The sequence below is a fragment of the Fonsecaea monophora genome (genome assembly GCF_001642475.1).
Source record: "Fonsecaea monophora strain CBS 269.37 chromosome Unknown Scaff86, whole genome shotgun sequence".
Taxonomy (NCBI): Eukaryota; Fungi; Ascomycota; class Eurotiomycetes; order Chaetothyriales; family Herpotrichiellaceae; genus Fonsecaea; species Fonsecaea monophora.
The window spans coordinates 125,103-139,077 of record NW_019174017.1 but is presented as its reverse complement, the minus strand read 5'-3'; the positions used below and the strand labels follow the sequence as shown (position 1 = coordinate 139,077).

At 53.3% G+C, this 13,975-nt stretch overlaps 2 protein-coding genes across 2 annotated transcripts; one reads left to right on the top strand and one right to left on the bottom strand.

Annotated features, from left to right (window-relative positions):
- Positions 1 to 6,393: 6,393 nt before the first annotated feature.
- On the bottom strand, positions 6,394 to 8,020 carry AYO21_09154 (hypothetical protein; the record flags this gene model as incomplete). The annotated part of the gene is made up of 3 exons (XM_022659092.1): positions 6,394 to 7,126; positions 7,425 to 7,691; positions 7,767 to 8,020. 3 exons carry the CDS (start codon positions 8,018 to 8,020, stop codon positions 6,394 to 6,396), a joined length of 1,254 nt encoding a protein of 417 aa, XP_022508631.1.
- Positions 8,021 to 11,324: 3,304 nt separating this feature from the next.
- On the top strand, positions 11,325 to 11,873 carry AYO21_09153 (hypothetical protein; the record flags this gene model as incomplete). The annotated part of the gene is made up of 2 exons (XM_022659091.1): positions 11,325 to 11,381; positions 11,436 to 11,873. The coding sequence occupies 2 exons, from the start codon at positions 11,325 to 11,327 to the stop codon at positions 11,871 to 11,873; spliced, it is 495 nt and encodes a 164-aa protein (XP_022508630.1).
- Between the last annotated feature and the right edge of the window lie 2,102 nt (positions 11,874 to 13,975).

Genomic DNA, 13,975 nt, shown 5'->3' with positions numbered 1-13,975 from the left:
GGGGAGCGTTGACTCCTGCATGGACGGCTATGCCAGAATCCATGACCCAGGCTGATCGATCACCTTTTGCATGCAAGTTCTGCAAAAAGTATGTGCTGCTCTCTCCTCTCTGTTCTTTGTCTGTTCAATCATAGGTTGCGTCGCTGCCTGATTTCAAAGGGTTTCCCTGCAAGAAGCGAATGACTCAGAGCTGGTCTCGAGTTAGATTGTAGGCGCAAACCGCAACGTCTTCGAACTATGTGTGTTGAAACTGCGCTTGCTCGTCAACACCGAGGGTGGCACGAAAACGTTCAATCGAGATCTGCAGGGGCTGAGAGAGAGGTTGCTGAGGCTGAACTACTTGGGACATTTGCACCATCTGCGCCATTGCCCACAGACAATACAACCTCCAAGTCCTGATCGAGGAAATTCCTCTTTTTCTTAGGCCTCTTTCCACTTTGTGTCTTCGTTTCTGCCTCTGGATTGTTCAGTTCTGGCCATTTGAGTGTAATCTGGAGGAGCCGAGATACGACACGAGATCGCATCCTCCAGTCCGTCAAATCGAGATATGGCGGGTTTTCCATCCTTTGGCAGCGGTCTGGAGGTTCGTTTCCCACAGAGCTCGTTCGACGATCGGATAGACTGCCCTTTTTCCCTTTCCCTTGCACAGCTTTTTGTCGACGGGACACTGAACTCCTGCGATCATGTACGATCAAGCAAGTTGGGTGCGTCGCCTCTAGATCTTCACGGTGTAGGGACGAGGCTCGTCGACTGCTCGAGCGGCGTGAATGACCACGCACAGTGAAGGATATCCCCTTTCATTGGACCGCCTTCCGCCAGCGAGCCTTCGAGACTCTAAAGCAAGAATTTACCGAGGCACCCATTCTTGCGTCATCATGACGACTGTTCATGCAGGTGGCTGCGCACGGACCCTTAACTGTCGGAGCTGAACGTTGGGCACGTGCGCAGACCCCGTGCACTGACCATCCGACCCCAACCTGGAAACCTACCCGGAAGTGGACTTGTCCGATCCGGATGTCGACTGCTTAGCGGCGTGAATGACCAGAGAAAATGCACACCTGTCGAAGAAGGTGGAAATCGATACCTCCCGTATACAAGCAGCTGACGTGCTTGTCCCTCGGCAATGGCAACTTTCCACAAAGCTCGCTGCCAACCTCGAAATGGGCATCGGCATCTCTCCGAAATTACAGAAATTGGTCGAGGCCGTGGGTCTTGCAGCCATATCTTGGGTCAGTAAGCGATAATGGGGAACAAGATTGACATGTCCCACGGGGTTTAGCCCAAGTCGGTCCAAGCCAACATCACTGGGATCGAATCGAATCGCGGCGAAAACGTAACTCTTGTCCGAGCCTTTGCGACCGACAACGACGTTGAGTTTCGGGAAGAAGGGATTGACAACTGTCTGTGTCTGGTTCTTGTAGCTGCAAAAATTGATGAAAACCAGTTTCTGCATCTGTTATCGGCTTGACACCCAAAGACCAAGTGGTGATTGTGAGTCGAGGATGTGATTGAGATCAGGAAGGACAAGTGGCATCAAACAGGAGTTGGACCAAAGACGTAATGCCACTAGAAGTCGGACACCGAGACGTGATGCCATTAGGCAATTTTTTTGGGAGACGCCAAACTCCAAAAAGCGGCTTGGCTTGCCTGCTATAAGAGAAAGTTTTGTGTGATGGCTGGTGGTCGTCAGTTTGATAGTTGATTCGATCTTCCCGCCAATAGAGATGCAATTTCAATAACGTATTCAATCGTCAGTTCATCACTGTGTTGTCGCCACGCACCGAGTTGTATGTTGTCCCATCTCATACCATTTCAACTCTTGCGCGAACCTTTTGGGACAATCAACCTGAAGCTTGCTGTCCATCCTGGGCCTGATTCCCATGACACCCACGCGCTAGAAGGGTCTGCATACGAGACTGCTTGGGGGTTTCTTGGCTCTGTTTAGATGCCAACATACGATGCCGGGGGATATCAGCTGGTGTAACGCACGGCAGCATGACTTTCGGCTAAAGTGGCTGCGCCGGTCGCTCGGCGGGGTGTTGTCGACTCCCGCCGAGGCCTACCTGGCATCTTTACCAGCTTGTGTCGTGGTTGAGACGCCGGACTCATTCTTCGTAGGTTCTTGGGTGTTGGACTGGTTCTCAATGGTGAGACAGACGTGAAGAATGACCGTAGACCGTAACAACAGAAGCGTAGCTATTACACCTGACCTGTAGTTGCAGAGTTGCAGGTTTGGCGAGTTGTTGATAGCTGGTGTGTTTCCAGGTAACCTTACCGCGGGACAGTCTACCAGCGCAATGAACGAAGCCACCTGGAAACATATGCTGTAGGCGAGACTGGAATTGACTTGGCAACCATGAACTGCGTGAGATCAAGTCACGAGTGGTCGACGTGGCTAATAAGCTCGTGTATCTGAAGGTCGAACACCCTTTCTGCCTGGGGGTCTGATATGAACCGGTCTCCCTCGTGAAGGAGGAACCGGCACCATTTGTGGTCGACATTGCCACACAACGAGACAATATGCCCATGGCGGCAGTGGAGAACTCGAGCATCGTCAAATGGCGAACGGGAATCGTTTCCAGGCTCCTCGAAGCGAAGCCGTCCGGTTATTTGGAACTTGGTACAGAAATGTAGATATCTTCACCTACGAGAGCGGAATATCATGACACCCCATTTGCCGTTATAATCGAGAGCCCGGGGATGCTTTCCCCGTGACGCTGGTGATGATGTGGCCGCTTGGGACGTCGCGGAAGGTCGTTGAAGCGCACTATCACCGCTCAGAGGTGAGATATTGCAGTGCCACTGTCGACGCCAGATGTCTCTCTTATCCATTCGGATTCTCCCTGTGCGAAACGCTGAACCTGGATTGACGGCCTTCTTGGGCTTTTTTGAGTCTGCCTGCGACTGGGTGTCCTCGTCCTCTTGTCGTCTCTCTCTTCTCTGTCTGCAAAGAATTTCCGGTGATATACAGAAAGAGCATCGGCCCCTTTTTCGCGGTGTCTTCGGACTCTCTCGGACACCAGCGAGCTCCAGTCACCCAGTGGGTGACAGAATTCCGTCCCATGCGTTTACCACCTGTTTTGACTAGTCGTTCGCATCTCTCTGGCATATCGCGGATCTTGTGTCGTATCTCCTCGAGCGAGATTTCACTCCAGACCTCGTTGTTACCTTTCTCCGTTGGTTGTTGTATAGACATCTTAGTCACTCCAGGAACAGGAACAGACCTCATTCTCTCTGCTTCCAGATATTCCAGGCGGCCTGCCTCAGATGGGGTTTCAATCAGAGCGAGGAGGCAGGGTGAAGGAGGTTTTCTATAGAGAACCTCTCTCGTTTGCGCTGTGCGAGGTCTCTTTTCTTCATTCCGTGGGAAAGGATCGCCGTCCGGTCCTCGACTAGGAGGAAATCAATGACCGTGAACAGCGCGCATATGCATGGTGGCATCGATGTAGACTTGTAGGAGATGTTCGGTATAGTAGCGCTGGGTAATTGAGTCCACCTTTTGGCTGTAGAATTGGCTGTAGATTTGTGCGTGCGCGGCGCCACGTCCCGCACGTCGATGTGCCCGGCGCTGCCGATCTGCGGGGGCAAGCTTTTGTTGCCGCTGTAGATGTTCCAGATGGGCAGGAGCGTCGTGTTCGGCTTGTCCGGAGTCGCGGGCCTCGTTGATCACACATCGCCGGTATTACCATGTCTGAAGCAAGACAGGGTTGCTGTCGCTGTCCATGGGATCAGTTAGATGTTGGAGCCAAACAGGACACCCCAACCGTATAGTGTCTCCTGGGTGTATACTACCCCATCGTACAGTGCCCCCTAGGTGTACACTACCCCCATCGCAGTGTCTGCTAGGTGTGCGCCGCCCCCATCGTATAGTACCCCCTAGGTGTACACCGCCCCCATCGTAGTGTCACCTAGGTGTAGGGGATGCCCGCCAGAGCTTTAACTAATGTCCCAGCGCATGCCCATCCCAATAATTCCGCCCCATATTCCATGCAAATAAGCCGCAAAGCTGGGCCTGCGAACCTCTCAATCTGAGACCATGCTCATGATATTTCGAAGGTGATTAGAATGATATTTCGAGCGTGAAATTTGGTCTTGGTTTGGTCGATCCAGTCGGGTGCGAAAGTGGAAGAAGCCCTTCTCGTGTGCGCTTACTGTCTCCTAGGTGCGCCCCAACCCCCTGGTAGTGTCTCCTGGGTGTACACCACCTCCACCGTATAGTGTCTCCTAAGTGTACACCGCCCCCATCGCAGTGTCTCCTGGGTTGTAGGGATACCCGCCAAAACTTTGACTAATGTCCCAATGCATGTCCCAACGCATGCCCATCCTCATAATTCCGCCCCATGTTCCATACGAATAAGTCGCTGGGGCTGGGCCTCCTGCGAATCCGTCGCATCATGAATGACCTTGACCAGAGGTTGTTCAAGGAACGTTGTTCGCAAAGCCAGCCCGGCTTTCAACGAGGTGTCATTGTGAATGACCTTGTCATCGGCGGGTATCTGCACTCAGACGCAGCCCGACTTTCAACGCGGTGTCATTGCGAATGACCTTGTCATAGGCGGGTACCTGCACTTAGATGCAGCACAACTCGCATCTGACGGGTGCAGTCGAGGCCATCAGCAAGAACCAAGGCACAGATCTGAGTCCATGCTCATGATAGATAGAGAGAGAGAGAGAGGAAGAGAGAGAGACAGAGGAAGAGAGAGAGGCTGAGGAGGAGGGAGAGACTGAGGAGGAGGGAGAGACAGAGAGAGAGACTGAGGAGGAGGGAGAGACTGAGGAGGAGGGAGAGACTGAGGAGAGAGAGAGACTGAGGAGAGAGAGAGGGACATACAGCTGCACTGACATATCCCGAATGATGATCGTCACTAAGTTCTCGCACCTATAGATCTTCCGTAGTCGCTCCTTGCCATCCGAGGCAGCCGCCAAAGCTGCTTACTGCGCAGATGTCGGCAAAAACTGAGGTATGTAGTCTGTCAAGACAGTGGCCAAGCTGAAAGTATCGAACCAGAGAAAAACAGCACCGCAGTGCCATGATCATGGTCGATTTCGCAGCGTCAAGGATAGGACGGCGTGAGAGTGAGAGTGAGGGTGAGAGTGAGAGCCGAAAGAAAGACGAGAGAGAGAAGAGATAGAGCGTTCATCAGGAGGTTGATAGCCATGACGAAGCTGCGCATGTTGTACGGCGCCTTGGTGAAAGCGTACTCGAGCGATGTGAGGCTGGCCATGATCTCGGAGAAGCCGATCGGTTCAGTAGTTCTATGAAGCCACTGATAACCCTGGGAAATGAAGTGGCGATTGCCTCGTCATTCGCGTCGTTGTCGCCGTTGCTGCCAATGTTGTCCAATGCCTCTTTGGCACGATGAATGGTCTCGATGCTAGCTAGCAAAGGCCTCGTTGACATTGATTGCCTGGCCGTTTTGCCTCCTGGCCTTTGATCGATCTCGTTGAGCCTTGAGGCTAGCGATTTGCCTGTCCTTTTCGATTGGCATTGCCTGGACCGGATCATGTCTCCTTGCTGCCGCTCTTCTCAGCTGGAAGTATACGGGTACCTCACGCAAGGCTGGCAACGTTGCTGCGACGTTTTTCTTCATGATGTTTGGACTGGGACTGGGACTGTTCCTTGATCCAACTCAGTTCGTGGTGAGCGGCGTTCCCACACGTAGAGGCATAACTGTTGCTGATCAAACGTTTCAGTGGTGCTCCAAGGCATTTCTAACTACCATTCGAGCCAAGGGTCTCATTCATTGCCCTGTTCACATACTTTGCCTCGACGATATTGTACACAGCACCAGCACCTAAGGCCTTTGCAAATATTGGTTGGAAGTTCTACCTGGTCTTTATCTCCTGTGACGTTGTGTGCTTCGCTCTCATAGACATGTGTAAACGGTCGAGTTCTTGAGCGGTCTTTCCCAGGGAGTTGCGGAAGGGCCTCGAGAGCGAGAGCGATTCCTGTCGCGTTGCTCTGTACACAGAATCGTCATAGTTTCGCCTGTTACTCGGCGATAGGTAGAGGCCACTGTTGAGTGGTTTTCGCGTGCGAGAATATGGCGTTCGTAGTGTTATTTGATCGATCGTAGCGGCCGAGAGGACTGGGCTAGATCGAATGGTCCTATCAGGCTCCTGTGGATAGATACCGCTCGCCTTCCATCCAGCCTTGATATTTTCCGGGCCGAGGCCCTCCTGGCTAGCCTTCTGATAGATCTGGAGGAAGTTTTCCTTCGTTGTTGGGCTTGTCCCGTCGAACCTGGCTAGATCAGCGATCTGTGCTCGATAGCGACACTTGACAGGCGAAAAACAAGTAAGATCAAGTGGCTGGAGGATATGGCTTGAATGAGGTACAATCCCTTCTTCCACCCGTTGGCCAAGTACCATGGCCCTTGGTATGCGGGTGCATCATCTCTTCCGATTGCCATCGTATCCGTCCTGAAAGTCGAGCCACAATGGCTTATGGGCGTAGTGAAGAGATACGGTAGTACGTCTGACCATTTTCACTGGCACGAGATGTAGTAAATAGAAGACCACAACGTTATTCTGGAAGCATTTCCACTTGAATTCATGCGTAACATGAGTCTTGTGGCCGTCGAGGAGTAGTAATCGATACTGGCCCTGTTCGGTCTCTTCCGTCGCCGCTTGAGGTAGAAATATCTGTTCAAGCCAGGTAGTGTATCGATAATTAGGGCTGGAGTCGTCAGCACACGTTGAAGAAGTCTGCCAGTGTTTCTGCAATGCCGACAATTTCTCCCCGCCCCTGGAGCCCATCGCTGGATCCGAAAGATGCAGCAGTCTTGCCCCAATTGTCAGTTCATGGAGTCCCCGGTCGGTCGTAGCATCGTGGTTGGCATTGACAGGGGGAACCCATCCGTCCACGTTCAGACACGGCTTTGGATGCCCGTTTTCGTGAGTGAACAGGCATTTGGTTTGATTGACGCCGTGTCCAGGACAGATGGCCCTGGCCGAAACCAGCCCGCATACTTTTGCAGACTCATTTTCCTCCTCGGTCGCGTTATGTCCGTGCTGGCGCATATCGGGCGAATGCATAGGTGACGGAGTTAGTAATACTGGTAGAGGAGGTAGTACGGATTCGCGGCTAGACGCTGGTAGGGGGTCATCCTGATCGACTGGCATCCTAGTACGCGTTAGTAGACGTATATTGGGCGAATGGATAGGTGAAAGAGGTAGTACGGCTGCTGGAGGAGGTAGTGTAGATTCAAGCGCGCAAATTCCTTTCCTCCTTGTCCTCGTATAACAAAAATGCAATGCAATGTAGAGCGTGTCCTGAAATCGAACCAGAAAATGAATGAGAGTGTGTGGGAGGATAGAAATCTGGCTTGCCTTGGGTTGACTTGACTTTGGCTGGACCAGGCTATGCTAGACTTGCCTGAGTCGAGTGCGGTAAAATACACGAGATCTCGCTCATCGCTCACCATCGAGTGAGTGACTCAGTCAGTTGGCCGTGGGTTCTGAACGAATCGAGCGTCAAGATCAGGTACTGTGGTCGAAAGACGGCGAAACGGTTCAGAACCAGAAGATGCGTCCCATGGACCTTGGTCACAGTGAGGGCTGGGTCTGCGTCGACGAGGTCACTCCCAGGCCAATAATTAGGGAGGTGCTCAAAGGCGGCGTTGTTGGTTACATCGGCAGTCGCAGGTTTCGATGCCAACGCTGGACAGATGCGGAACTCGAACTTCAGGCTGTCCTCAGTGCGTGCATTGGACTAGCGAAACCACGACTTGATATACCATATTCACAAGGCTCTCAAGGCTTACATGGCGAAGCAGTTGTCGATGTCCCGCGCCGTGATTTGACGTTCATCAAGGCTCCGAGGTAGTGTCTGGGAGCTCCGGATGGAAACTGCAGGCAGATTTCTGGCAGGCTCATGGTCGGGCAGTGACGGGAGCGATGTCGATGGGTGTTGGAGCGATGATACCGGTTGACTCCTGTCCTTAGAGAGGCGCAAGGTATATTTGTGGTGTAGCAGCTGGAGGGGTGGGACTGACGACTTGAGGGACAGCCACTTCATGACCTTGGGCCGAGGGAGAGCTATTGCTGGAGGACAGATATAACTGCTTGCGCAAAGTGTCCTGGAGATCTTTTCATTTGAAGACAACCAGCGGTTGGAGGCGCCGGCTAACAGCGTCAACTGTCTCGATGAGAGTAACCCATTCTCGCGTTTCAATAACAGTTTGATTACTGCAAACACCAAGGGCTAGTCTAGACTCGTCTGTATTGAATGTATTGCTGGGGACAATGGAGTAGCGCTCCTGGATGGTGTGTAGATTGCTAAACCACGTCTCAAGCGCGACAGGAAGGGTACAACTGCCATGCCGAACGGAGATCTTTTGTCTACCTTTGAACAGGTATCAGGATGTCGTAGCCAATTAATTCCAACGTGTTCTGAGCCACCGTTTTGTCTGCTTATTGTTCCTGTGAGATTTCGAAGAGTTGAATGGCTCAGGGGATGTCCTTGTACCTCGAAGCCGAGTATCCATCTCCAAGGCCTCCTCTTGTATATTCGACAATAACTGCCATGATTCGTGAAATAACGAAGCCGATGGAGTACACTGTAATCTGCGGTATCGCGTAATGTGATGGACGTAGGTTGCGGCCGCGGCGGCGCGAATACTAGGATCGATATCGACGCGTTTTGCAATCGGCAATTGCTCGTTGGATCCTCACCTCTCGATCTGAGGCCATGAACGCGTAGAAAAGGCGAATTGGTGGAGTGGTGGTTCGTGGAAAGGGTTAGTAGAGAGATAGTGGGACGGTAGAACGCGTGGTGCGAAACAGGGTCGCCGCAGACGAGTTTTTGGCGTCGATAGTCCGGACAACAGTGCTAATCTCGGACGATCAACTCTTCCTCACAGCCGTTCAGGCACGCCTAGAAAAGCACGGCACGCACACCTCCATCGACGTGGGTGGTGAGCAGATCCGGCATCGATACCAAGGACATGTTCGGTTTCGAGGGCTGGCCATCCTGTCAAGCGAAAAGGGAGGTCTTTGCGGGTCGACCCATATTGCTCAAAAATATCAAGTGCCTCCTTTTGTTTGTCTGCTTGGCTCGGCCCCCTCTACCCGCATGACGTTGTCGCGTGGTCGGACGGTATCAACGAGGTATTCTTCGCACGGTGCTCTGCTCTCAGCGTGCCTGGGCGAACTGGTTTGGTACCATGGCTTCCTTCCTGGCCATCTACTACGTGCCCCTGTACCTGCAGGTGCGCGGGTTATTCGACGAGATCCTCGAGTCGGACAGGGTATTACACCAGCAAGCTGGAGATGGGACCGGTAGAATGGAAGGAAGCGTCAAAATGGACGCGTGTTGTAAGTGTTGCGGTCGATAGTCTTGATGACAATTGGAGACCAGAGCACTGGATGGTTGCAACATCTAATCGCGCATCTCCCGCGGAGAACATTCTCAGGATTCATCTTTCGATCACGGTCTTTCGAGGGGACACCGAGAGCACCGGCGCACGCCGATTGGACGTTGATGAAGGTGTTGACGACATTGAGATGGTAGTGGCGGAGATTTAATGGAGATTGAGATTAGGAGCGGAATAACCATGATCCACAAGTCACGTGCTCAATATTTTTCAATAGTCAGTCGATGAGTTCCGATAAGCTGGACTAATTGAACTACACCCTTTTTGTCCGTTTTGCCGGTAATACTGGCTTAGCTACGCTTCGCTAGATCAAGCGCCACCTTTTGTTGCTCTGCTTGGCTCAAGATGGGACCGGCAAAGTGAAAGGAAACGTCAAAATGGGGGCGTGTTTCAGGTGTTCTGGTCGATAGTCTTGATGACATCACCGAGACCCCGCTGCCCACTCATCTCTAGACACATGCTGCTTCGTGGCTCCTCAGTCTATCCAATAGTCCACGGTCCGTCCTCGTTTCTCATGTATGGTGCGGATCTTGAAACATCTTTCGATCGCCTCGAGTCGCTCTCTCAGGCCCAAGACACCTGTCAGTGTTCCGTTGACACTTGACAAACAGCTCCATGAGACCCGGTGGCATGTCAAGGTCGTCCGACGGTCAGGGTCAGGTCGTTTCTTGTTGGCTGTCCTTTGCCCTGATGTGCCCAATTCCAAGGCCGGGCGTTTGCATGTTGGGAGACAGCAGGTCCATAGGCTCACAGTTCTGACAGGGGCTGCCGTAAATATCGTAGCAGGTTTACCCGACACGGCAGAGCCCCAGAATCAGGCCCCCTGCCGCACGGACCAGGGATATTCGAGGGTGGCCTAAACGCCCGACGCCCGACGCCCGACGCCCGACGCCCGACACCCGATGACCGCCCAGCCCAAAAGTCCCCCAGCCCAAAAGTTCCCCAGCACCTTTCACCCCCTCCCACCCCCCAACCAGGGCTGGGAGCATGGAGGATTAGCGATGGTCAAAGCTTGAATCACACAACCAGTTCAGCTCTCCAACCCCTCCACTTGACCTGAGGGTGCCCTTGCCTTGCGACTCTCGACCCGCACCCTCGCTTTTCAGGGCGTGATTTTGAGTCTCTGAACTGGTTTCACTTTGCGACATCTTGCCTCATCAGACAGCTGTCATTGCCATGGCTGAATGGTCCGTTGCCTTTGTTGCCAGTGTAGCTGACCTCGCCCCAAGACTCTACGGCCTCTTCCACCAGCACCAGACCAGCCCCGACGCGCCCAACTGTGCAGGGGAATCTCGTCGACCTCATCCTCGCCCTTGGCTTCAGCAAACCACCTCCCTTGTGAATAGGACCAACGAAGCACTTCGAGGAAGCGCCCCCCTTGGCAGGTTCCACACACACCAAATCGATTGGGCGCGAGAAGCTGGGGATTGGGCTCGAAAGTTCGGGCTGACAGCACATGTGTCAATTTTCCTGGCACGAAAGTCGACGTGTCATCTTCCGTGCGATGCCGGCCACCAATCAGATGATCTGCCTGGGCGAAATTTGCGGCCACACCACCACCACCACCAGGCGATGGTAGCACCAAGACGTAGAAAAGGCGTCTCCAGCGCCCGACTCCTCTGCTCTGCCCCACCAGTGCGTTGGCCCCCCTCCAGGGTTGAGGCTGACTGGGCCCGCCAGGACTAGAAGCCCTCGGATGGGCCGGATAAGTAGCGGTGTGGCCCTCGCGCACTCCTCGAAGCCTCTTCAAGGCTCCCAGTAGAGACTCTGTAAATTGGGGCCATCGCCATCCAACCTTGGTTTATTCCCTCCATCGATACCATCTCTCAGCCTCCGCGGTCTCCTTATCTTCTAGATACCTCTAGTGCTCCATCTTCCCACGTGTGGTTTGCTCACAGACCACCCCAAATCTCCCAGCAAGTTTTTCTCACCCAAAAAAACTTCATCATGCAGCGGCCGTCGTACTCATTTCCAGAACGCCCAAATACCCCTCCAGGCTTGGGAGTGAGAGACACCCTTTTCCAAGAGCCCACAACACCTTTACTGACTCATGACCAGGGACAACTCAATCCACGTTTTGTGATTGAGACACCCCACACGCCCCCAGCGGACGAGGCGGAGCGTGTAACGCGATACTTTGACCAGGCTCAACGATTGGCCCTGGATTGGTTGGATACCGTGCCCAACCTCGACTTTTTCGATGCTGTAATGCTGCGGCTGGACGAAATGGAAAGAACTCAAAGAACCCATGCTCGGTTGTTCAATTCAATGAATTCCCTGGCCGACACGGTGACCTCTTTGCGAGCAGATTTGGCAAAAGCGATAGCGGAAAGAGATGACGCCAGACGAGAGTTGCAACACGTCACAGCGTACTCTCTGCAGCTCAAACAAGAAGCCGAGAAGCGCAAATCGGGAGCGGAAGACTCGAAACAGGTCAACGCCGAACAGGCGGCGGGGAACCCAGGATCATTGAGGTCTTCTTTCGGACGCCGCTGAGGTCTTCGGCGACTGAGACTTGCCGCCCTCAAAGCGCGTTCGCTCAAGCGGCAAAGGCCAATTTTTTTAGGTTCACGATTTCTTTGTTCTTTGAAGCAAGGCCAATGGTGGTGCATGACGGTTTGACGACAGGAGAGGGACCGATCGCCGGCAGCAGGTTTGCCCGCTCCGAAGCCTTGCCTGCCGGAGCAAACTCCATCAGTCCGAGGTGGGAAGGACAGCAACAAGGCGGCAAGAGGTGCGAGGAAGTCAAGGAAAGATAGCTTCAATAGTTACGAATCATGATCACAGGGCTACCATGAGATGAAGTGGTAGTATCCCTTTCGTTTCTTCTAGTTTTTGATCTTCTCGCTTTCGATCTTCTCGCTTTCGACACAGAGGCTGCGGTCATTCGGGGGTGCTCAGGCACTAGGTCAGCCCCAGAACAGGTCACGTAATGGAAGCGAAGGGCGAAGGTTGTACCTTGACGCAACGGAGTTTGTGACAAACGATCCAAATTCAACCCAAGGATTCACCTTCCTGTAGCCACGACCGCCTGCTTCCCGCCTTTTCCTTCGCCGTTGCTGGGCAAAGCCCTCGCAGTCTGCGCAGGAATCGGTATCGGGATAGACGACACACCCTCTAGCTCTGTATACATGTAAATAGGCCATCTGGTCCTCCTTGATGTTGCTGGTATCGGCCACCTGCGCTTTGCGGCTTTTGGGCGATTAACATCGACATCCAGACATGGCTCTGTATCAAGGATGCCTTGTTGGAGATAGGCAGCACCCGGCGATAGATAGATTCAGTGGTAATAAGTATCCCTTCAGGCATAGTAATGACAAGACTTGAAGCATGAGAGAGGAGGCCTTCTCGGATGCGAGGAGCATGATTTTCTCCTTTGGGGTGTGCGGGCGGCCTGGAGTGGCTTAGGCCTGTCCGGCTCGGGGTCATCCTTAGTGGCCTTTCGTCTTCCTTTACTTAAGGCGGCGTAGGAGGATGCTTCTCCTCTCTAAGTAGCATGCCCCTCTCGTGCGGTTCACTTCGGCTTCCTACTCTGTTTGTGATACTCGGATTCTGGAATGGATTATAGCCATTGCGTAGCACACGCATGGTTCATGTGTCAGATAAATGTCGAGTCCACTGTAGAGATATCCTTCAGACCGGGGACTCGGTCGCTTCTCTGGTACGGCATCATTCACATTGGTTTCGAGGAGGGGAAAAGGCCATCGCGCAGGTGCCCAAGTTCATACATTGATGGGTTTCGTAAAGGTCAGTTTCACTCCCTCGTCGATTCGAAGTGCCTCGCCTAACGAAGCCCTTGTGCTGATGCTGCGTGGTTAGGCCATGGCTTTGTATCAGCCCGCTGGCTCACCTCGCGGGGCTTCCATCGTGGGTCTGCTCTGCCGCATTGGCCGACGCATCGTGGTGTTCCAGTGCCGTCTCCGTGCGCGCTCTCTCTCTCTCTCTCTAGTTCCTCGATTCTAGCCTGAAGTCGCTCCTTTTGCGGATCGTATCCCACCGCAGTCCAACTCGACTGCAACTCGACTGACTGACAAACCTGCCCACCTAGGGGTGACAGAATTCCGTCCCTAGTGAGGCAGAAATCCGGGCAGACTACGCCAATAGTGGGGACAGAAGTCTGTCACCCCTGGGTGCCTGAGAGCTCGCCTCAACTGTAGAAACTACCGCTGTCAGCCTTCTGCAGCTTCCGCCGAAAGTTGGCGTGTTGTTTCTTGGGTGTTCTCCAACGCTTGATGAATAGCGAGACACTGTCGACGGCAGGTATTCAAATTCGCCAAAATTCCCTCGCTTCGCTGTTCTGTCTAGGTCAAACCAGAAGCAAACATACAGCTCGCAAGACGTTTGTTGTGGGTTAGTCATACTCAGTAGAAAAAGTTGTTGTATGAGTCTGTCGTCGGTTGGCCCCAGGCGTAGATCTTTTTTTGGACTCGGACAACAATCCTAAAGTCCCCGGGCGAGGTAAGTAGGCAGCGATGGCGGATGGCCAGACTCTGGTACACTCAGCCTCTCGTACGCTCACGCCCAGCCCCTCGTACGCCGAGACCCTTGTACGCAGACTCTCGTACGCCCAGAGTTTTGTACGCCCGGACTCTCGTACG